The sequence below is a fragment of the Rhinolophus ferrumequinum genome, chromosome 8, assembly GCF_004115265.2.
Source record: "Rhinolophus ferrumequinum isolate MPI-CBG mRhiFer1 chromosome 8, mRhiFer1_v1.p, whole genome shotgun sequence".
NCBI classification, from domain to species: domain Eukaryota; kingdom Metazoa; phylum Chordata; class Mammalia; order Chiroptera; family Rhinolophidae; genus Rhinolophus; species Rhinolophus ferrumequinum.
The window spans coordinates 10,106,108-10,131,711 of NC_046291.1; the positions used below are offsets into that span (position 1 = coordinate 10,106,108).

Consider the following 25,604-nt stretch of genomic DNA (forward strand, 5'->3'; position numbering starts at 1 on the left):
TGGTGACATGAGGGAGACGCATTTAAGGGGGACAATATTTGCTGTTAAAATAAAATGTAGACTCAGATCTTGTAGGTGAATAAAATATTTGTCCTAGAATGCCAAGTTAGACATTAATGCTCATTGTATGTCTACGAAACTTCATGGTTTTAGAGGTGGCTAATTTATGAGCATGGAATCATTTTGTTGGAGTTAAAACCATTTTTTTCTTTTGAGAGAACTTGGCCAGATGGTTATGTACGTCTGTTCATAGGTAGGAGGTCAGATGCCTCTGTTTTTCCTAGAAACCCATAAACTATTCATTTCTCTAGGCAGCCTGTAATCTTTATTTCTTATATGGATGTACTTTGGCCCCTCTCATATTTATTTAATGCTAGGAAACATGAGAAAATATTAATATTTCTAAGAAAAGTGAATGAATGAATGAATGATTTCAGGGGGATCCTGGAGACCGCGGGCACCCAGGACCACCAGGTGTTTTGGCAACTCCACCTTTTCCGCTTAAAGGTTTGTGTTTCATTCGGTTCCTCCACTAATTATTTGCCAATGGGATTTGAGTGGCCCTGACAGAAGAGTCTGGCCCAGTATTTCCATAGTTTGCACACTAAGAAGGTTAAATATTTGAACTTGAGCATGAATATATCATCATATAAGCGCAGGTAGAGATACGCATCTTGGTTCACCTCTGTCAACACAAGACATCAAATTTTATTTTAGTATGAAAACTCTATGCTGGGATTTTATTTTGTCACCTTTCTGAAAGTAGGGTTTTCCAGTTGTTAATATATGGACGTGTAAAACCATTTGACTAATACATAGCCAGATGCTGCCTCCAAGAAAAGAGTGGTCTCCATCAGTGAAAATGACAGCACTGCTCAAAGTTCATGTGTCTGCAGAGGACAGGCAGACACAGGGGCTCGTCTGATAGAACAGGGGCTCTACCTAAGATAGAACATTTAACATGTGGTGAGAAACTGCTAAAGAGTCTCTTAGTTGTTCTTCAACAAGCCTCGTAAAAAGTAATTGTATATGAAATTTAAAATGGAGATATTATGCCTCTTATATTCAAATGTCATTGTTTTTTGCAGGTCCTCAGGGGGATCCTGGGCTCCCAGGACGCTATGGAGAGATGGGGGATGCTGGACACCCTGGTCCCCCCGGCCCCCCAGGTAGACCAGGGGAAACCTGTCCAGGTATGACTCCACTGGCTTTTATAAGCCAGTTCTGCTACATCCTTCTCCACACTAGTTGTGCACAGCTCCAGCTGATACTGAAATCACTTTAGGAGCATTTCAAAAATGCTAAGGGCTGTGCCTACCCCAGACCAAGAAGGTTGGACTCCCTGGGGGATGGACCCAGGCCTCTGCTAGTATAAAAGTGCCCTGTATTTCTAATGTACAGACAGGGTGAAGGACCACTGAACTCAAATGACTTAATCACTTACTTGGAAGAGATCCATGTTCCTGGACTGCACCTCAGAAATATTCAATCAAGATCTCAGGGGTGTGGAGAAGAATACGTATACATAACAGGCTTTTCACAAGCTTATCACATGCTCATAAGATTTGGAAACCACTGCTGGGGTTAGAGTGTTTCTTTAGGTCCTTCCCACCCTCTTGCAAGGCTCTCCATATTGACGTCTATTGTCAAAATTGAGTTATTTTACCTAGGCCCCAACTGAAATCTCCTACATGCAGTGTGGAAATTCAAATTATGAATTAAAGCATAAAATTTTGATTCAGCCTTAGTCAAAAATACTAACCAGCGTCTCCCTTCAAAAAAAAAAAAACCCCACAAAAAACAAACAAACAGAGAAACATGTATCTCATGGTAATATTTGATGAAGAACCTGAGAAATAATTCTGTTGACCTAAGGACTTTAAACTCCTTCAAGTGCTGTGGTGGTTAGTATCCCCAGTAAGATTAGGAATAGAAATTTAGAGGATATTCGCATTCTGTGAACCGAGGGGAACTGATTAAACACGTGAGGAGAAAAGTCTTGAATAAATGTAATTTATCCAGTCTGTGTCTCTTGTTAAATTTACTGAGAAGGAGTGAAACTTTTCAACTATTAACTGTAAAATTCTTGTTTAATCTTTCATGAATTTAGCTTCTACTTTGTAGGATCTGATGGCCACAAAGTTAGTAGAATTTTGTCTAATTCATTTAATCTTTAGATATTATAGCCTTGGCCTTATTGACCCAGGACTGTATAAATCATATAGAGTACTCTGTTGGTCAAAAAGTACTAGACTCTGGTCTCAGATTTCTCCTTTCGGGCTTGTTTATAATAAAATACTGTTTCCAGCAGATTGAAACCAAAACCCCATGGGAGTAAGTGACACATGTGCCTAACAGATTCAAAAACAAATATAACAGGAAACCTCTTAATTCCACAAGCCCCCAGCCCTTTTTTAAAAAAAAGAATTAACCCAGTGGCTTTCAAATCTTGACTATAACCCATAGTAAGAATGAATTTCATATTGCATTGCATTTACATTACATCATACACACACATATATGTATCCACATAGGCATATAATTAAAACACAAGTTTCACAAAATAATACTTTTATAAATATGATGCACTACATTTTCTATTTTATTCTTTTCTTTTGGAAAAAAAAAAGTTGAACGATGGCCACAACTTAATTGATTTCATGCTCTATGAATGGATGGCCAAGGCTGCGATATGTTTTACACCATAAGCCATTCTTGCTCTTGGAAGTTGGTTGAGGATTTTCCCTGACACGGCAGGGACAAGGCAGCATCCAGGTCCATCCAGTGATCGACTGTGGAGATTCTGAGTCAGCTCTTAGGAATTGCATGAAAGTCCACAAAAGCACACATCCATTTTGTAATAACTATACCAATGTATATAGCCTTTATTATACAGGTTTATTGTATAATCACCTGCAGTATTTACCATAAGATGAGCAGGATTTTGGAGTCAGACACCTGTGATTAAATCATCACCTTGCCACTTAATATAGTATAGTGAAATAATTATGCATTTATACTACGAACTGAAAATATTCCAGATTCTATTACTTATAAGTTGTGTGATCTTGGCTTTTATTAAACCTCTCTGTGCCTCAGTTTTCTCATTTGCAAAATGGAGTTTTTGTTCAGGGTCAAAAGAAGTAATAGGTATACAGTCTGGCGTATAGTAAAGACTCACTGTATTAATTATCATTATTATTATTATTATTATTATCCATATTTGGCCTAAATTGTCCATGACTTATCTATAACATACAAACTTTTCACAGTTGTTTGAGGAGTCGAGATGACGTGTGAAAATGTAAGCAAAGCCCCAGCACATATGCATAGAATAGTGAAAGCCATTATTTAACTAGCATGCTATAATACTGATTACTGACAGTGTTTCAGTTGTCTATTGCTGAAAAAATTATCCAAACCTGGTGGCTTAAAATAATGACCATCATTATATTCCCTTTCACTCTTTCTGTGGTTCAAGAAATCAAGAAGGGCTCAGCTGAGCGATCGTAGATCAGGGATTTTCATATGCTTGCAGCCATATGCTGGCAGCAACTGGAATATGCAGACCGGCCAGGCATCTCCCTCCTATCTCTCTCATATATCTCTGTCCACACAGGACTTCTCTGTGTGGACTCTGTGGGAAGCAGGATGCCTTATAGCATGGGGGCTTCAGAGCAATGAGATTGCTTCTATGGTGAGTTAGGACTCCAGTCCCCAGCATTTCAGCCCACAAGGCAGAAGCTGAATCACATTTAATAATCGAGCTTTGGAAACCATTTAGTGTCACACTGCCATGCTCTATTAATTCAAACAGTCACAAAAGCCCACCACATTCAAAGGGAGGAGACATTCTATTTCTTGATAAGGGAGTGTCAAGGTGCTACAAGAGTGTGAGGGACGTGGTGGCCATCTTTGAAAATCACAATCCTCCACAGAGAGATTCTAGAAGCAGCCATGCTTAGGAAGACACAGGTAGGAGAAGTGTTCACTCTCCCATGAAGGCTTCCAGCTGTGTTTAAGCCCAAGCCACCAGAGAGGGAATGGGATGTCAAGGGAAAGCAGGCTTGTGGCTGCTGCTGCATTACTCACTTTGACCTCTGAGCACCCTGCACTTCTGATTGTTCAGTGAGCATGTGCCATCGCCAAACATTGCACTAAGCTTCTTATGTGGATTATTTTATTTAATCCTCATAACAGGCCTTTGAGGTAGATATGAGGATTCAAGAAGTTAAATAACCTACGTAAGTGCCTGTGGCTAGAGAAGGAGAGGCCAGGTTCAAATCCAGCACCTCTATGTTTCCCTACCAGCCTCGGTTGCTATTGTATTAATAGTTTATGTCCTATATAGGTGATTATGTGAGTCCATATTTTTATTCACTAAATGTGCTAATATGCTTATTCATATTATTTTTTACCAAGTTATCAAGTTGGAAAGATTGCAAAAAATAATTTTAATGGAATAATATATATTTCTCTCCTAATAACCTTAAAGAGTGGGGAAAGGCGAGACAATCTGATTCTCAAATGTGTTTGTTTCCACTTAATGTGCTTATTTCATCGGAGGTGAGGCATTTTGATAACTGAGATATTCAGTTATTTTTTTAATTACATTTTTTCCTTCAAAAATAAAATTCCACAGGCTAAGGAAAAATGTACTGATTTGATTTCTTCAGGAGAAAAGTTTAATCTGAACGTGTATGTAGTTTTCATTCTTGATTTCTCTTGGAGGCATGATGGGACACCCAGGGCCACCAGGGCTTCCTGGTCATCCTGGACTTCCAGGGGAAGCTGGTATACCTGGAAGACCTGATTCTGCTCCAGGAAAACCAGGGAATCCGGGACCACCTGGGTTGCCTGGACCACCAGGGCTGCAGGGACCTCCAGGATCAGATGGTAACATGTTCCTTATTCATGTTCACGGTCATTTATGTTGGTATTTGTAGTGGCATCCAGAAAATATGACTTTCTGAATGTTTTAAAAATAATAGTTCATGAACCAAGTTAATATTAATACTACAAAAAAGTAAACTGATGTTGGACTATCACATCAATTAAAGCACATGAAAATATTTGGTGGACAATTTAAGTGTGATAATAGAATTTTGCAAATTAATATAATTTTATTTTTTAAATGTAGTTTTAATTTTTATCAGAGTTATATATGGAACATGGCTTACGAGCCAAACAGTTCTACAAAGCCAGTTATGAAGAACTGCCATCCCAGGCAACCCCTTCTCCTCTTCCTTCTTGGATCTTTTGTTATTTGCCTGTATGTTGCCATTCGACATATTCGTGTTATTATTTGTTAATTTTTCAGTTTGAGCGTTATCTTTTGACTTCCCTCTATAGAAGATGAATTTAGCCCTTTTTAGCCTCTCTCCCTACCACACATGTGCACCTTGGAAAATATAGTTATAATCATAGTTTTGGTTAAATAAATATTAAGTGTTTACAATAAATAGTTTTTAAGTTCTATTCTCCAGTGAAGCTATATAAAACTATATATTATTACTTTTCTAGCACAACATTTTGTTAACAATTGTCTTATTTTCTTTATATGTATTTTCCTTGGTTTTCAATGTACTTATTGCTAGTTCAACCTCAACCCACCTAGAATGGTATAAATCTCCTAATAATACATTATATAACTCATTAAATATTCTATCAATATTATGTCTTTGAATAAACCTCTCTTGGAGCTTTTTGCTTTTTGACCTGTTCAAATTATGTCAGGTTGAATTTTTCATTTGCTGCTGAGACACTGTCTTAAGATCTTCCTTTACCATTATCCGGGGAGTGAAATTCTCTCTCTCTCTCTCTCTCTGTCTCTCTCTCTCTCTTTTCCATAACTCATATATTTCTTTTAATGGTTGACTCTCTCATTATACTTCCTGAGGAAAGGTATAAATTTGGAGGCTCTTGTCTGAAAATGTCTTTATCCCACTTGTGGAATTTGATTGATAGTTTGGCTGAGTATAAAATTCTAGGTTTAGAAATATGTTTCCCTCAGGTTTTTGAAGGCATTGTTTTCTAGCTTCCCGTGTTGTTACTGAGAAATTTAGTAACATTGAAATATTTAATCCTTCGAAGTATTTTTCCTCTCTGAAAGCTTATAGGAGTGTTTCTTTGTTTTCACAGTGATTGGCCTTTGTGTGAGTACATTCATATTTATTTGCAGGTATTTAGGTGGCAGTTTCAATCCAACACAAATTCTGCATTTCTCGATAATTTTCTTGAAGTATTTCTTTGAAGATATTATCATCTCCATTTTTCCCCATTCTCCCCCACCTCCCCAGACTCTATAGATTTCTCAGAGAATCCATTCAACATGTCCCTTTTCTCATCATTATTATTCTTCACCTTTTAATTTTTCTATAACATTTTCTGGGAGATTTTGTCAACTCCATCTTCCAAATTTGCTCCTGAATTTTAAAATTTCTGCTATTATTTCCTTTCTAGTTTCCAAGGATTTTGTTGTTGCTATTATTCTTTTTTAGTATTTCCTTTTGCAGCAGCCTGTTCATGTTGCAAGGATGAAATGCCTTCTATCATCTGATTTTTAAATTGTGTAGTTTCTTTTAAAGTTTTCTTCTTGTTGCATTGTCTGTTTCCTCCAATTTTTTTTTTTTTGTGTGTGTGTGTGTGTTATTTTGTCCTACTGCAATTTTTGAGAGGGCGATCTAATGGTTTAACTGTTTCTTTAACAGATCATCTTGTTTGAGGCCTCACTGTCATTCTGTTTCAGAGATACCAATTCCTGAACTTTGGGAGAGATTTCTTATGTAAATTGCGTTCTTTCTTCACTTTCCTTCCTTTCTCTGTTTTTTTTTTTTTTAAAGATTTTATTGGGGAAGGGGAACAGGACTTTATTGGGGAACAGTGTGTACTTCCAGGACTTTTTTCCAAGTCAAGTTGTTGTCCTTTCAGTCTTAGTTGTGGAGGGTGCAGCTCAGCTCCAGGTCCAGTTGCCATTGCTAGTTGCAGGGGGCGCAGCCCACCATCCCTTGCGGGAGTCAAACTGGCAACCTTGTGGTTGAGAGCCCATGCTCCAGCCAATTGAGCCATCTGGGAGCTCAGCAGCGGCTCAGCTCAAGGTGCTGTGTTCAATCTTAGTTGCAGGGGGCACTGCCCACCATCCCTTGTGGGATTCGAGGAGTTGAACCGGCAAACTGGTGGTTGAGAGCCCACTGGCCCATGTGGGAATTGAACCGGCAGCCTTCGGAGTTAGGAGCAGGCAGCTCCAACTGCCTGAGCCACTGGGCCAGCCCACTTTCCTTTTCTTTACTGCCTGGTTAGAATTCAGCTTTTAACGGTCTGCTGTCTTATTACATTTTTTAAATTTTTTAAATTAAAAAACAAATTAATTTCAGGTGTACAAAACAATGCAATAGTTAGACATTTCACCCCTCACAAAGTGGGAACCCCTCCTAATCTATTGCCCCTCAGACATTGTATGTATCTATTACAACTCCATTGACTCTATTCCCTATACTATACTCCATATCCCATGACTATATATATATTAAATTATAGTTGACATAAAATATTATTCAGGTTCAGATTCAGGTGTAGAGTGCAGTGGTCAAACATCTACACCGTCCATGAAGTGGTCTCCCTGGTAAGACATGTGCCCATCTGACACCCTACAAAATCTTTACAACATTATTGATTATATCCCCAAACTGTCTCTCATATCCCCGTGGTAATATTATAGTTACCAATTTATGTTGTCTAATCCCTTCCCCTTCTCCCTCATCCCCAACCCCCCTTCTAGCAACCATCAGTTTTTCCTCTATGTCTCTGAGACTGTTTCCGTTTACTTTGCTCACTTATTCAGTTCTTTAGATTCCATATATAAGTGAGATCATATGGTATTTGTCTTTCTCCGACTGACTTATTTCACTTAGCATAATGTTATTACATCTTTTTGCTGTTGTTTTCTTTCCCTTTTTCTTTGTCTCCCAGGCCTTTTTATAATATATATATATATTATACATATATATAATATATATATATTATACACATATATATACACACACACATATATATAATATATACATATATATATGTATATATATATGTATATATTGTATATATATATTACTGTCTGTTACTTTAGGATTTAGGGAGAACAAGGAATTTATTGTTTCACATTTTATTTGTCATCTTGAATCAGATGTCTCTGAAGTTTTCCTTTTACAAGTTCTGCTTTACGCTTTCTTCGTTAGGTAATAATTGATTATTAAAGGGGGAAAGATCTTTGTCATACACTTCCTCTTAGTTTTTTTCTATTTGTTTTGTTTTGATATTTTTGTTTTGTTGTCCATTATCTTCTTTTGCGACCCACTTAAGTAGAGCTGAGATTAGGGATGGCCTTACCAAAGATTATACAGCAGAAGCATGCTGTGACATTCATACAGTCTACTTGTATATCTATTCTTAGAGAGAAACAATCATAGGAAAGGGATAGAAGAAAGAATGGGGATGAGGGGAAGACATGAGTGCAAGAGACACTTCCACTTGTTCTGTAGGAGACATTCACAAAATGATGTGATTCTCTCGCCCACCCCCTTTCCCACTGTGAAGTTATATATTGCAGTGTTGGGCATCCTGGACCACCAGGAGTAAAAGGCAAAATGGGTCCTCCAGGAAGAAGAGGCTCAAAAGGAGAAAAAGGCAAGTAAGCATCAGAGGTAGAATTCCTAGAAGACAACAACACATCCAGGGTTGGGGACATTTGTGGAATGTGTAATGTGGCATTTCGTTTAGATTTGTTACTTATCTTAGTTATCTCCTATGAGTACTCCACTTCATATGGGCTTATGATGTGATTAGTACTTACCAAAAAGTCAAACCTCTTGTCTTAGAGTATAAAGGAGAAACTTTCCTGCCATGAAATTTGCTCCAAAGTGGTAACTTATTTTTTCACGAGATCCTCTTGATTCCTTAAAAGAAGCAGAGATAGAACAGTATTGATCTTTTATTTCAGTTTCTCTCTGTGGATTTCATATTTCTCAAACTCATCAAATGCCTATGGCTCTATGTTTCTTTGCTCTAAATTTTTTGGTGCCTTTTTGACCAACTGCATCAGGTAGGTATGAGAGCTGAGGAGTTTGACTATCCTTAGAGACATTTTTTAAGATTAAAAGTTCTGATGATTAGAAAATACATTGTAGTGAATTATCAATTGTAATATTCAATGCAGTCAATAATCCCTCTTCATCTATTATTTGTTTCTTTAGATGATCAGGGTTTATATTCTAACCACATTTTTGTTTTGTTTTGTTTTTTATGTTTCTTTAGTAGGAATCAATTAGGAGACTTTTTAGTAGGAACCAAATAAGACTTTTAAACTTTTAAAAATAAGAAGCTTTCTTATTCTTAAAGTTTCTTCAGTAAAATTGAACATCAGGTTTTCCTCTAGAATTTGTCAGGATGAGTTTATTAAGACTCAAAATACCCTACTTGTCTAGAAACAATATATCCCTCCCATCTAGACCAGGCCTAGGCACCACTACACCATGTGCCCACATCACACGTTATCAATTGTCTGCAATAAGAATTGTGCACATCAGACCCTTTTTGTTTTTATTTTCACTATTGGTTTTGTATAGTAAAACTTTTATTGGAATTTTGTTCAGGAAATATGACAAAGCTGCCTTTTATCCTCTGTCTAGGAAATGCAGGGCTCTGTGCCTGCAAGCCTGGTCCCATGGGTTCACCAGGCCCTCCAGGACTTCCTGGGAGGCCAGGTAGTAAGGGAGACATGGGGCTCCCTGGGTGGCCTGGAGAAAAAGGTCACCCAGGCCCTCCTGGTGCTGAAGGATCTCCAGGGCCACCGGTGAGTAATTCTTACCAGTAACAATCTTTCTAGTTAAAAGAGACAGAGATAGGACCTTTTTCTAATTTATAGTTTGGTATATATTTTATGTTTTGAACCTATGAATATATTAATGACCAAAAATCAGCTTTATTCATCCATTAATTTATTCATTCATTCTTTCATTCATTTGACTCATATTTATTGAGCACCTGCTCTGTTCCAGGTGCAATTCCAGGTGCTGGGGATACAGCAGGGACCAGAACACAGTCTGCCCTCTGGGTGCCTCTACTCTGTTGGGAGGACATACACCATGTAACAGATAGATGAGTACATATACAGTATGGTGGATGGTGATAAAGTCTATCACCATTTCATGTGGCTTGAATGGAGAGAGAGGGGCAGAGCAGGAGTAGATGAAGTCAAAGAAATACTGGGAGGTTAGGGGGAGTTGCTGAGCGTGGGGCTGTATAGGTGGATGGATTTGAGTTTTTACTCTGGATGACACAGAATAGCCAGTGGGGAGTTTTTAGAAAAGAAAGACATAATCTGACATTTGTTTTAAAGGGATCACGCTGGCAGCTCTGTTAAAAATAGTCAATAGGGGACAAAGGAAGAGGTAGATAGATTGCTGCAGCAATTCTGGTGAAATATGATAGCAAATGGATTAACATGGTAGTGCAGGGTGTGGTGGGAAGTGGTCCGATTCTGGATCTGTTTTGGCTCGCAGGTTGGCTGTTAGACTGGACAGGGGCTATGAGAAGAGATGTGAAGGATGTAGACAAGTCAGGCCGACAACGTGAGGAGCAGGCGTGGGATGGGGAAAGGGCGCAGTATCACTGGGGACATTTGAAGCGTGAGCTGCCTATTAGACAAGCAAGTGGAGATGCTGGGTAGGCAAGGGGGGTGATGTTTAAGTTAGGGATTCAGATGGGAAGTAGAGGCTGGCGATGTAAATATTGGCTTTGTCAGAATTTATCTGATGGTGCCAAAGAGTGGATGAGATCTATCTCAAAACAGCTCTCACTTGCTGACCATTACCAGTGATTCAAGTTGAGGCACACACAGTCTTTTAGCTGTTGCTCAAAATAAAATCATTGCCCCTAGGGTACTCCTCTGGAGGCTGGAGACAGCCCTCCTTTCCCCTTCTTAATTAAAGAGGCTTAATCCTGGGGTGACCTGGAGCCTAACCATCATGTTGGAGACGTAGAATGCAGCATAAATTGCTCTAAAGTTCTGCAGATGTAGAAATTTAATAAACTGCTCAGGCTCCCAGGGCGTACCCATTCTTCCAGGGTACCCCGGTCTTATTTATTAAGCATGCCACTGGTATTGTCTTTCTGGAGAGAAATTGGTTCAAATGGTCTCAAGAGTCTATCCATCAGAAAATATTTTCATTATACATCCTTGGACTGCAGGCCATCCAAACATACTGCATGCCATCCACTTTGGGCCCATCCCATTGTCCCCCATGACTTGGATATACAGTAAAAATAAGAATTTAAGCAACATTCAACCCATATTAGCACTTTATTATTTCTAAGGTTCTTGTCTAATTCAGTTATTTCTACTAAGAGATTTGTTCCATTCACCTTTCTGATGCCTCGTAGACATTGTTACACACAGGATGCTATACTAGAGTGACCTTCTTGGGGGTATTCAGTAGTGTGTGTAGCTGTATTTTCTGTACACGAAACGGCTCCAACCATTTTGCCCATTTGAGTTTTTAGGCCTATTGTGTACATTTTTTGGCTTTTCATTCTTACTGCTTGATGCTGCCATTGTGCTTATCTCTCTGGTCCCTTTTCCCCTTTATAGTTCATTGCACATTAACTAGTAATGGCCAGTTAAAGAGGTAGCTTAGCTTGTTTGAACACGTTGTGAGATTGCATGACAGTAAGTCAGGGTGGTATGTGTATGAGCAAGGAAAATGGTCTGCTTGGTCATTTTCACGTTCCAAATTCTTTCCTGTGTTTCTTGATTATTGAGGTCAATAGATAAGTAACCTTAAGCTATGATTAGTGTTTCTATAACGGTATGTATTCTAATGCTTGGACACTCTCATATACCAACAGTAGGCTTTCAGAGTTTTGACATGGCTCGATACTCAATAATATGTAACACTTACAAAAACATGATCCAAACAGTCCATTCTCAGAGCAATGTGAGGCCAAAAGATGATGAGCCTATCAAACAGAGTTAGTTGTTTACTTGCTATACAGAGGAAATATATTGACTACAGCAAAAAAGGTTCTTATTTTCCTTTCTCTTGCTCATTAACTTCCTTCAATATCAATCTCTTTCATCACAACCTCATCCCTCAATCTCTACTTTCAGCTCTAACAGCAGCTCTGGTGGTTAACCTACTCCCCTCTTTCCTCCCAATTCTACTTTACAAAGCCCAAGACAGTTTTAAAAAAGTTTTTTAATTCTAAATTTGTATTGTGATATGAAATTTTATTTTATGGCTCACAAGAAGTCGCACAATCATGAGTACAGAGAACTTCCATGTACCCAGCTTCCCCCAATAATATCTCACACACCCCTAGTACACTGTAAAAACCAGGAAATTGACATTGATAAATTTGTATTGACTCAGCTACAGACCACATTTAGATTTCACCAGCTTTTACATGCAGTTCAAAAACCTCAGTTTTGTAAGGTGGGACCCACCTTGGAAGGCAGGGAAAAGAATGAGACCAAGTACGCCAAACTAGAACCCAGAACAGTTGAGTAGAAGGAAAGAAGAGATTAGATATGCATGAATGTGAATCACATTTGACCCATCACAATTAAACTGATCTGTTGCTATTATTTCTCACCAAGGGAAAACCTGGTGCCCCAGGACCACCTGGCAACAAAGGAGAAAAGGGCGACAGGGTTGTCTCAAGAGTTAAAGGTGAGTCTAATCAATCACTTAGCTCCCTGCCATTTTATGAATGATATATGAACCATCCCCTTGCATCAACTTCCCCTGTAACCACAGATAGATTCTATAACAAGATTTAGGATTATTGAGATCACTTAAAAAGATACTCCCTGTCCTTCACTGAGTCTTGTGATTGTTGAGCCTCAAATCCTCTGTCTCTAATTTGAAAACATAAATGCTCCTTTAGTCACAGTTTCAAATTTTCATTGTGGTGAACTTGGGTTTGAAAGAAGACCTCCTTGAACTTGCCTAGTATTTATCCACTACATTATACCATGTTTCCCTGAAAATAAGACCTAGCCGGACAATTGGCTCTAATGCGTCTTTTGGAGAAAAAAATAATATAAGACTCAGTATTATATGATATGATATGATATGATATGATATGATATGATATGATATGATATGATTTATATTATATTGTATTATATTATACCCTCTTATATTATAGGATAAGACCAGGTCTTATATTAATTTTTGCTCCAAAACACGCATTAGAGCTGATTGTCTGGCTAAGTCTTATTTTCGGGGAAACACTGTAGTATCCTGTATTAATCAAGAATATTTTGGTTGTACATGACAGAAATCCAGCTTGAACTAGTTTAAGGGGGAAAAAATAATTAGATGACTTACTTAAACAAAATTTGAAAGTTGGATACAAGGTTTGCATAGGGACAACTGCATAGGAGTTTCTCTCTGCATCTTGCATCTTTCATTGTGCCATCTGCATTGTTTTCCCCAAGATTACCTTTCTCTGGGCTGTGAGTACACGCCCAGAGCTACAAGTTCTTACAATCAGATATAAAAGAGAGCACTATCTTCTGGGCTCCAGTTAGAAAAAAAATTTCAGGAAGGATTGGACTAGCCTGGGGGCAAGTCCCCAACCATTGGCCATCTCTTCCTTCGTTCACTATGACCAGGAGATGGTGTACCATGTTTGACATCACACAATCAGGGGAAGATGCTGTTATGATTGGCACCTCCATATACAACCTCCTTGTCAGAATGGGAAAGGAATATTTCCCTAATAAAAGATTCAATGTTTTTGGCAATTGTCATTCTCCCCTCTACATTTACACAGTTGTCTTTGTGTGACTTAGTCAGCTGAGACACTTGGAGGAATCTCTACCAGCCCACACAGAGTCAAGGTCATGCCTTTATCTTTAGTTCTAAGTTTTCTACTGCACCCACTGCTGATAAGGGCTTTACTATCTTTTGGCTTTTGTTTCCAGGGCGCAAAGGAGAAAGAGGACCTGATGGCCCCCCAGGATTTCCAGGGCAGCATGGACAAGATGGTTGGGACGGACATGCTGGAGCAAAAGGGGATCCAGGACCCCCAGTATGTATAATTTTTCTCCTGCTGTAGAATTTCACTTTCTTACATGGCCACGAAACATCTGTTTTCTTCTTCTCAATTGAAAAAGCTATAACTTGATAAAGTGTTAACAGGCTGTAAACCTTTGATTCACTGCCATAAAAAGATGGTTGTTATAAAAAGTGTGGCATAATGGAAGATGGTCTAAAATCCTGAGTGGCAGTTCAGTCATAACAAGACTCTATCTCGTCTTTGTATCATTCTTGTGGTGGTTATTTCCTTCTGGATTCCTTGTATCTACAAACCCCCACGGATCTGAGGTCTGTTCACTTAACTCTGTAGGGTGGAGGATAGAGCACAGATTCTGATAATTATCGTCAGTCCTGTTCTCTGGTGAAGAATCACATGAGGGAAGTGGCAAGCAAAAAATGATGGATGAATTGGCTGGTGGAAAACTCCATTGATAACTGATATTTCTGCATTTTTCAAGCATGTTTTGGGTGGAGACCATGTGTGAATAATGAAGGTCATAAGAAAAGACTATGAGACATGATTCAACGCTTAGGAACTTAAAATATCTTGAGTATGTGAGATGTTTCTGAATGCTTACAATGTCACAGAAACTGACCTAGAGGTTAACTCATAACAGTAGTCTTCTGAAGAGCAATTATCTTTACAGTTTTACAGTAAGGAAGTGAAGGCTTAAGGCATGTTACTCAAGGTTATCTATCTATCTATCTCTCAATCTATCGTCTATCATCTATCTGTCTATATCTATCTATCTACCATGTTTCCTCGAAAATAAGACCTAGAGAGACCATCAGCTCTAATGCGTCTTTTGGAGCAAAAATTAATATAAGACCCTGTTTTGTATATATATATATAGTATTATATTATATTATATTATATTATATTATATTATATTATATTATATTATTATATTGACCCAGTCTTATATTATATTAAATAAGACTGGATCTCATGTTAATTTTTGCTCCAAAAGATGCATTAGAGCTGATGGTCTGGCTAGGTCTTATTTTCAGGGAAACACGGTAGTAGGCTAAACAGGAGTGAAAACCCTAGTCTGCCATATTGCAAAGCACATGGTACTTCCACCAGACTGTGCGGCCTGCTATTGAGAGTGTTTTATTAGGGAAGAACCATGTTCTGGTTCTATAGGAACTCATTCAGACAGAATACACGTGAATAAGAGACAAGCTTGGAAATGAGGTTAGATAGTGTTTACAGCTTTCTGGTCTTTGGGCTGGTATCAGGTTTGTGAATAATCTTCTCTGCTCTGGACTTGGTAATCTCTGTTTAATTCATTCTTCCACTTGAGAAACTATTTAGAAACCAATGTCACTAAGTGGCAATTGTCATCATGCACTAACCTAATTGTGAAAAACTAAAATATATTTACAGATCAAATTGGGAGAGGAATTTCTATAACACCTCCAGAGGGGCATGTTTTGCTAGAGTCTTTGAAACAATCCAGACTCACAAGACTATTATATCACATTTGGGACGAGGCTGTTCAGAAGGATAGAAGACAGGATCCTCAACTTGACAGTAGGGCGACATCAGGCATTCCTTGTGAGTGAGGGTCCTGGCAGCTGGTCATTCAGTTGGGGTGAAGGAGATGAGATCCTCATCTGGCAGTTCTGTGAGTAGCCTCATCCTCGACAAGAGCTATTATCTCCACAGCACAGTTTGTGGAGACCCCACAAAGAGCTTGGCAATTACAGGAGCCACCACTCAAGTGAGATCCAGCAAGGGCTCCATATAGGTCTTTGCACCCAGACTAGGTACAAATTTTGCAAAGTGGTTTGATTTTTACTGTAAGTAATGTTGCCTGGTAGTATAGTTGATGTGCAATTTTTATGAAGTTTCCAGTGAAATAGAACTAGAAAGTTAACCAAAGTTCAAATTCTTATGCCGGAAGAGAAAGTATTTGTCAGCCCTTTGTCTGCAGACATGGAGGGTGATGGAGTCTATTCGTGTATCTTCTTATAAGAATGCAGGAGAACAATTTTGAATGCATATGAACTTACTCAATTGGCAAGCTCACTACCTCTGTTAATTTACTTATTTCTATATTTCATTATATTTAATAATAAAGACTGGTTTTATATAACATTTCTTACTCTGTTTTTAAGACTTCACAACCATATAACCTTCTGTATTTGAGACAACACACACACACCTCTCACATGTATATGTAAATATGTATGTATAAAATATTAAGAAGAATCTGAGTTAATTATTTTAAATTACATTTGCTATTGAGTCACTGTCTTCTGGAATTAGGAGCTTTCTCCATGTGTTTCATGAGCTTGTGACAAAGACTACTTTGCGTTCATGGACTTTCAAAGATCAGTAAGTGACTCATGATGTGAACATTCCAGGGGGATCATGAAGATGCCACCCCAGGTGATCAAGGATTTCCTGGACCGCCAGGCCCCCCTGGCAGAGAAGGGCCTAGGGGCCCTCCAGGACTGGGACTTCCTGGTCCACCGGGAAAAAGGGGGCCTCCAGGATCTCCGGGCTGCCCAGGCGAGAGGGGCCCTGATGGCATGAAGGGTCAGAAAGGTAATTTTGAATGTTTCATGTGACAGAATGTCAGGTGACATCATGGAAGCTAAAACGAGCCTCTCTTCTGGGCAAAGTTAGAGCTATGGCAGAACCGCTAAATAAAATTCCATCGAACTGCTGTTCAAACCTTGAATATTGTCAAACTAATAAAAGCATTACAGCATAATCAATATTGAAAATAAATCCTTGAAGTGCTAAGATGTCTTTATTGCTTTATTTGTTTGGCATACCAAAGTTGCCTTTCATTCATTTCTCAGTATCAACTTATACAATCTGACTGTATTAAAATTACATATATACATGTATTCAAAATATCTTTTTTGTACAATGTTTTGAGACAATGCAGTGAATTTTAATTAAAAAAACCTAGTATTACATTTAAAAAAATGCATTACTGTCCCCCAAAAATCATTTGTAAGCATTCTAGGGAGAAAAAAGAAGGGGTTTTAAGTATATTTGATAGTTTTGTGAATTTCAAACAATAAAGTGACCTACACAGTATGATAGCTGAAAACTTTTTTAAAAGTTGGAAAAAGATGTATTTAAAAATTTTTTTCTTTTGTAATATGTGCATATGCCTACACCTTGGGCTACATAGTTAATTGTGAAATTTCAGAAGAAAATAATACCTTTGATTCTTGCTTTGGCAACATAGAAAGACAAATACCTTGGAATTCAATAAGGTTTAAAATCATAGTCTGGGACCCATCAAAATTTAACATTATTTTTATTCATCTCATCATCTCATATGTTTTTGATTTGAGAGCGTATGAAATAGTACATTATGAGATATTATTTCTATTATACGAGAGGAACATTCCATTTTAAAGGAGATGGGAACTCAGACGCACAAGCTTGGAGTCTTATTTTCCTCATTAATTAAAATGAGAGCTGACACTATCCACATTGCAGAGTCAATAGAGAAACAAAAGACAGTATATTCGAAGCACCTGACCCATGGCAGGCGCTCAGTAAATGGGAGCTGTTCTAATATCTTGCCCAGTCCCTTCAATTTCCCCACATCCAAAGTAGGAGCCAAATCTTCTGAACTCACCATGGGTGCCTCCTGCTATTTCATGATTTATCAAAGCTCTGATTCTATTGTATTTGACACCCATGGGCCTATCCATCCATTACTTATTCTAGGTTATTAAAAACGATACTTCTTGGCACCACTATTTTTCCTGGTCCCCCTTATGTTTATACCTGCTCTGACTGTTGAAATTCAGATTTTAGGACATATTTTTCTAGAAATTTGGAATAATCACAGTTCAAGTGATCTGTGAGACTTTCAAATCTTCTTTTCATTTGAATTTCACATATAGTCTATAAAAAATATCTTGTTAGAATTGTCACTGAAATTTGCAGTGTTGTCAGTTGTGTGAATGTCACTTTTTTTTTTTTTTTTTTTATTCCAGGTGATATCATTTCTTGTAATGTCTCCTACCCAGGGAGGCCAGGCCCTCCAGGTTTTGATGGACCTCCAGGTATGATCAATGAGAAGTTACTGTCTTACACAGTCCGCAGAGTAAAAGACCTGGCAAGATAGATAAACCAAAAGCAAATTCACAGGCAAAGAGTTAGGGTATTTCTAAAATTATTGTTAAGGTTTCGAGGGACTATGGGAAAGCAGCATTTGTAGAAATTTACATTGGGTCTCTAGTCTACTGACTTGTGCACATCTGTTCTTATCTCTGTGCAACAAATTTACCTTGACTTGGTCACATATCAGTTAAACTGTCTCCTCTTTGAGAGTTTTAAAATGCTATCTCCTTTCTTTTTCTTTCTTTTTTTTTTCCCAATATTTTTATTAAGATATAGCCAGCATACAATATGTATTAGTTTCAGGTGTACATCAGAATTATTCAACAGTACCCACCTGGCACTATACAGTTATTACCACATTATTATTATATTATTCCTTCTTAATGAAATATTTCTTCCAATTGAATTCCCTGTTTACCAAAAGGAAGTAAATGAATTGTTTATTTATATGGAAACTTTCTTAGCATGATTACATCTAACTTCGAGAAATCATTATTTTCTGTTTTGTGACTGCTACAGTATGATTTGTGTGCACTCCACTATACTTTACAAACTTGAAAGGACACATGAAAGATTTTTGATAAGATTAACCCAACTTGGAAGCTGTTGAAGGAGCTTCACAAATTCTAGTGTCTGTATGACCAAGCTCTGACTCCTATCTCAGAACACACCAATGATGTAGAACAAAAACCAGACACCATCACCAAAGAATCCAGAGGCAACTCTTAAAGTGTGTTTGCCTTCTGAGGTGGAAATCTGCTATTTTTGTCTATAGAGGACTCATCCCTACCTCTTCTGAAAGTGCCATTCTAATTTCCTTTACATAACTACCACTCACCTCTTCTCAGTCCTTGAGATTCAGGAAGTGTCAACCTGATGTCAGCCATAGGAGTGGGTACATGGTACAGGCTTGCCAAAGAACATTGCTCAACAATGGGCTCCAATCATTTATAATATAAACTATATATTATATTTATATATAGTTTATGTTAGTGACAAAAATAGACAATGAGTCTTTCTAAAGCATTCTAAAGCAGCCCTTTCACCTTTTCAGGGCTTTTGTCAGAAATTTTGAAAAAGAGCCATTCATTGTCTCTCTATGGGGTTTTCTACTCTAGTAAATACAAGCCTGAAATTGTTGCTAATTGTTGTTTCCTTATAGAAAAACTCACAAACCTAGAGTAAAACAGAGCCAAACGTTAGAGAGAGGTTTGCGGAGGACATGGATCCAGCTGACCTTTTTCGTTTTTCATTTAAGCTAATTTGAGCTGAGTTCCTGTCACTTGCAAATGAAAGACTTGATGTTTCGAGTATTACTAAGATAAACTGAGAACATGAGTCTTGCTAAGGCCAGGAATGACTCTCCCGAGAAGAAGGAAATTTAAGGAAAAAAAAATATATGGTGGCATAAGAAGAAATCCCCCTAACTAATTGTACTAACTTTTTAACCTCCTTTGAAAGCTCAGTCTCTCAAAAATAAATAAATAAATAAATAAATAAATAAATAAATAAAATATATATATATATATATGGGTAGAAGGTGTCATCTGGATTCTAAAATTTTGGAGTCTATGTCCTTCCTTGTCCTGTGCCCCGAGAGTAAAAAATGATCATTTGCTTAGTGTTGTAAAATTTTTTCTGCTTTCCAAGAACACAAATTTCTGATCAGAAACAGTGTGAAAAGTGCCCACATCTCTACATCCCTGATTGCACGTTCATGAAACTGCTTCATTTGAATCCGTCACTTGTTTCTAGCTAAATTAAAGCCCAGCTATATACAAAGGTTTTACCTGATTCTTTTTGTTTATTCAGGTTTCACTTAGATTGACCATCTGAGTACTCGCATAGTCACCTCTTTTGTCCTACGTAACTACAAAAAGAATTTAAAGGTCGGATGATGACTGACTCTCTATTACCTCTGTAACCATTGGCTTCTGTCACAACAGTGTTGCCTAACAACCTCAAAATCTCAGTGGGCTACAGCAACAAATATTTATTTTCTCTACTATAGATTTACAGGTTGGGGTTCAGCTGATCTAAGATGATCTCTATTGGCTTGGTTGCTGGCTCCAGTCCAGGTTCACGTCTACAGCACACATCTCATTGGGGGGCCAGCATGTGCTCTTCTCATATGATTGCAGAGCTGGAAGAGGGCAGCCCAACTTCATGGGCACAGTTCACACCATTCATTGCTTCATGGTTGTTAATGTCCCATTGGCCAAAATAAGTCACGTGACCAAGCCCCAGCTCTAAGTGTGGGAATCACACTGCACCCATCACAGGCAAGGACCAGGGTGTGGAAGTATAATTCTACATCAGTGGAGTGAAGCATTGCTGGTTGACGGGTTGAATGTTCATTTTCACATTTCCTGGTACCTTGTCATGGATGGATAAAAAAAGGTTGTTATTAGTTTTAGCAGCTTTTATCTCAAGAGAAGTGAACACTGGAACTTTAAGGTGGTAGTTGTACCTCCTTTGAAGTACATGATTTCTAAGGTTTTTTTTAGCTGAGATAGCTCCTAGTAGGAAATCACAGGTTTGAAAAACAAAACAAAGCAAAACAAAACCCTCAATTCCTTTTGCAGGTGCTTTTTGCCTATGCTTTATTTAAGGGCAAATGCAGTAAGAGTCAAAAAAGTAGATTTTGACTTTTACTCTGGTGCTTTCTCATCGGGCCACACACTGGCCATCACCCCTGTCCTCTGATAAGGACAGGCTACGCTCACATATTTGTGTTGAGACCTAGCAGGGAAAGGTCCCAAAAGATTCATCTGAATGGTGGTGTATGTCCCAAAGACTTTCAGGAGGAATCCTTGACAGTATGACTTCTGAGAAAGTACCTTAACGCAATCACTCCCTATGAAACTCTTATTTGGCACACATAACTCATACAATGGTTATGGAAAGCAGGCTAGGCTACAACTTTATTTTCTGTAAAGAAGACATATGCTTAAAAAGACAACATAGATTTTTTTTTTTAATCGCCTGATTTTGTTCTCATTTGATTTGTGTTTTATTGGGCCTGTGTTTTGTTGCTATTATTTAGGTCCAAAGGGATTTCCAGGCCCACCGGGTCCTCCAGGGCAGAGGTGTTTTGATGGGCAAAAAGGTCAGCCTGGCAAACCAGGAAAATCAGGAATACCTGGTCCACCTGGTGAGTGACGTGTTTTTCATGTAGGAATGTCATATACCTCTCAAAACAGATGCTCTTAGTAAGAAAATGGCCCAGAGACCCCTGGGTAATGGGGGAATGGTTTTTCTTGATACATTTAAGCTCTTAGCTTCAAGACCTTTTGGGTTATGATAATTTTGTAAGTCTTCAGGGCTTCCTCCACCTGAAGCATGAGTTATAGGCTATTATTGGTCTGTTATGTTGTAAAAATACTCAGACCAGATGATTTGCCAAAGAATGCAAGCAATGAGGGAAACATCACTGGCTTTTAAGAAATATAAACTTATAATTTATTTCCCCACAAAAAGTGGCAAAAACAACATTACCTAGCAGGTTACTCTTAATTTTATTGAGTACCTCTATATATTTTTTAACAGTGTGTTTTTATCAAAGTTGTACAGTCTTATGTGTGCATTGGTTCTATATTTCTACGTTGAAAAATTGAAACAATTTTTTCTTCAACAGGTTTTCATGGTGACATGGGAGATCCAGGTTTTGAAGGTGAAAAGGGGTCCTCTCCTGTCGGGCCCCCAGGCCCTCCTGGTTCACCTGGAAGAAATGGCCAGAAAGGACTACCCGGAGATCATGCTTATGGCCACCCAGGACCCCCAGGAAAGAGGGGTCCTCCAGGAGTGCCAGGGTTGAAAGGACCAAGAGGTGACCCAGGATATCCAGGGGCTACAGGTACGCGGGCTGCACTGTCCTTGTGGTCCATAAAGCCAGCTCAGTTCTGGAACAGGTCACTGAAGAGTTTAGACCAGTTTAGACTATGTTGCCTCAGAAATCTAGAATGTAAAACTTTAACGCAAGCATCTTCCCTCATGTACAGGCACTGGTTGCGTTTCACATACCCTGAATCCCCAGTGTTGACTTTGCATTTTATTGGTTGTTTTCAAGTCCAGAACAGCTCACTGTGGCTTACTCAACTCAGTTTGATTCAGCAGCTCTGGGACATCTGCCTGATTTTACTCGGGACAGTATGTTAGCGCTGAGGACCAGAGACTGTGTAACCTGCCCACTGCCATTGCCAGGTTGAAGGAGGTCAGGACAGACTGAGAGAGGAAGACCAGCTCGGGTGTGTTAGTGACTGAGAGTGGATCCTAGACCAGACTTTAACCAACTCTGCTGTGGTTCTTTTCCCTGGAGTTCAGGAAAGCTCCACGGGAGAGTGGAACATGAGCTGAGTCCTGACAGACAGGCTGTATTATTTGGACAGGTGACAGGGTGGAGGACCTTGCATTCCAGCAGGGGTAACAGATGGGGCAGCAAAGAAACTCAAGACGGAGAGATGGCCCTGGCACTGATTCACTTCCTTTTCTAAAATCACTAAGAATTCTTTAGGATCCCCAGCCAAGATTTTCAGATTTTAATGGACTTAAAAATAACACTGGGTGGGGTAAGGGGGTCATTAAAATCAGCATCTTCAGGGCCCCAGTCTCAGGAATTCTGATTCATGACATCAGAATTACATGGGGCCCAGTAGTCCAGTCTGAACTTTAACCCCTTGGGTGTTGGTGACTGAGAGTGGATCCCAGACCAGACTTGAACAAACACGGCCGTGGTTCTTTTCTGACAGTGGACAGGCCAACATTTATTAGGTACCCACGATAGTACAATAATACAGGGCAAATGGAGGATGGGGATTAAGCCACATTCTGTCATCAGGAAGCCTACTCGGTAGTTTGTGAGTCAAAATATTCATAGACGAAACCTTAATTAATTGGAAAATAATAAGAACACATTATATGAGTCAATGAAAAGAATTTTGAACCGGTAATCCCACTGTCTCACTTGTGAAAATCTACCTAAAGGAAATGTTCAAAAGAAGTTGAAGATGAGATGAAAATACTCTTGTACAGTTGACCCTTGAACAATGCAGAGGTTAGGGGGGTCTGACCTCTGTGTATATAACCTCTAAAATCTGTGTATAACTTTTGACTCCCCCAAAGCTTAATTACTAATAGCCTACTGTTGACCGGAAGCTTTACCGATAACATAAACAGTCTATTAACAATATTTTGTACGTTATGAGCATTACATAGTGTGTTACAATAAAGTAAGTCTTATTTTATTAATTACCGAATTAAGTTATTACTTTATTAATTAAGTAATTATTACTTTATTAAAATGTTATTAAGAAAATCATAAGCAGTAGAAAATACATTTGCAGTGCTATACGTGCTTACTGAAAAAAAATCTACGTATAATTGGACCCGTGCAGTTCAAACCTATGTTGTTCAAAGTCAACTGTAGTATTATCTACAATAAAGAAACAAATGGAAACAATAAAGAGTTACATAACACACACACACACACACATTCATAGGAATAGTATTCAGCCATTATTAGCATTAAGGATTAAAATTATATTTGTAAAGATTACAACAAAATGGAAAACATTTGCAGATTAGCATCATTGTGAACTAATCTAACAATTGAATGTTCACTGCGATGACTTTAAAAATGTAAACATATGAACCAAAATATAATGAAAACATGAAAAAACAAAATACATTTTTATGTTAAGATGGGGAGTCATGGGTGGGTTATTTTTTCCCTGAAGATTATGACACTGCCTTTCCAATAAATAGAAATTTAAGAGTTCAAGTGATGAAATATCTTACAAAATGGAAATTCATGTAGCACAAACTGGGTTTGTAAATATTGTGGAGATTTGGTGTGAAGCCTGCTGCAATGTTAGAGGTTAATTAAAATCAGGAAGAACCGCATGGTTTTTCGATTTGCATAAACAACTTCTTTGTTGTCTACATAACCTTATCAAGTTTAACCCTGTTAGCAATGTCTGATTTTCCCATTCATTTGGAGCTCCTGATCTATGAAAAGAAAATCCATTCAGAGACTTAACTCATTTGAGCACTGAGCCAGCATGAAAATGGTGACTTTCAGTATTGATATGCCTGAACTCTTTGTTGTACTTGGTTTTATACCATGTGTCACGGATGAATTGTATCATTTCAGGGCCAGCTGGCATGCCTGGATTGCCAGGTCTGAAAGGTCCCAAAGGCAGAGAGGGACGTGCAGGGTTTCCAGGCCTCCCAGGTCCACCTGGCCATTCCTGCGAAAGAGGTGCTCCCGGGTTACCAGGACAACCGGGACTCCCTGGGTCTCCAGGAAGTCCAGGTAAGTGTCAACACGTGTCAAGAACTGTGAAGAGTCTAGGGCTTTCCCCAATTTACAAAGGAATATGCTCGTCTGTTGCTCTTTCACTGATGCTGGCAGAAGCAAGACTCTTGGGTCAGAGACAAAAGACTTTATTATTCACGGCACAGCAAGTAGCATGAGCTTCATCTTGGTTTGTATCGTTTCCCCACATCATCCAAGTCTCTCAGGGGCAACATGAGAGGGGCTAAATAGATGCCACATGCACAATGGGTTGCAGTATCTGAGAGGAGCACTGAGCCTGGGAACTACCACTTTACAACAGCCTGCAAGACAGCCTGCTTTCTGTCCCGGAGGAGGTGCTAGATCATCTGTCCAGGTTGCTCACTGCAAACATCACCCTGAGAAATAGCCCAGGTAAAGAGCAGGCAGGACCTCGTATTCGTGGCATACCCAGCAAGATGTGTAGGAACTCGAAGAGACCCGTGAAGGAGTATCTCTCAACACAAGATGCGAGAGGGTTATTTCCAATATGATCTTCATTTCACCATTCAGATTGTCACCTGTTACGTAAATGCTAGTGCGTTTATCCAAATGCAAGAATATGCCCTCTCGTAGGAACAACATGAGATTGGGGCAAAACCTGCCACTATAGCTTTCTTTCTAGCACCAATATGATACTCGAGGATCTTCTGATTTCTATAATTCTCTTGTCACGGTTAATAGGCTGAACAAAATTCACTTGGCTGTTAGCGTCTGGAAGCACCTGGAAAGTTTTCTTCTATTAGTTTTTTTCCCCTAAGAGTAAATACAAGTAACATTTTGCTTTTAACCCCATGTCCATATCTCATTAAAAACAAAACAAAACAAACAAACAAAAAACCCCCCTCTTTATCCATGCATTCTTATTAGGAAATATTTGTTTAAGTAATAAAGATTTAAAATTTTTCTGCCCTTCTTTTTATAGCAGCCAGAAAAAAATATATATTCGTAGGACGATGGAGAGTTGCTATTATTTTAGCTGACAAATATTATTTCACTTTTTTAAATCGGTCATAGATACACAATTGAAGCTACCATGAATAGTTTTTTCCTGCCTGTGTGTGAA

General features: G+C 38.6%; 1 protein-coding gene across 1 annotated transcript in view; it reads left to right on the forward strand.

Annotated features, from left to right (window-relative positions):
* COL4A4 (collagen type IV alpha 4 chain) overlaps nucleotides 1-25,604 on the forward strand; it is a 118,230-nt gene that overhangs the window by 51,140 nt on the left and 41,486 nt on the right. Inside the window, exons 19-30 of the mRNA XM_033112034.1 lie at nucleotides 438-507; nucleotides 1,089-1,193; nucleotides 4,732-4,896; nucleotides 8,590-8,679; nucleotides 9,681-9,844; nucleotides 12,650-12,722; nucleotides 13,985-14,091; nucleotides 16,473-16,656; nucleotides 18,078-18,146; nucleotides 21,251-21,358; nucleotides 21,842-22,060; nucleotides 24,356-24,517. Coding sequence (XP_032967925.1) covers nucleotides 438-507; nucleotides 1,089-1,193; nucleotides 4,732-4,896; nucleotides 8,590-8,679; nucleotides 9,681-9,844; nucleotides 12,650-12,722; nucleotides 13,985-14,091; nucleotides 16,473-16,656; nucleotides 18,078-18,146; nucleotides 21,251-21,358; nucleotides 21,842-22,060; nucleotides 24,356-24,517 — 1,516 coding nt within the window. The remainder of the gene's footprint in view (nucleotides 1-437; nucleotides 508-1,088; nucleotides 1,194-4,731; nucleotides 4,897-8,589; nucleotides 8,680-9,680; nucleotides 9,845-12,649; nucleotides 12,723-13,984; nucleotides 14,092-16,472; nucleotides 16,657-18,077; nucleotides 18,147-21,250; nucleotides 21,359-21,841; nucleotides 22,061-24,355; nucleotides 24,518-25,604) is intronic.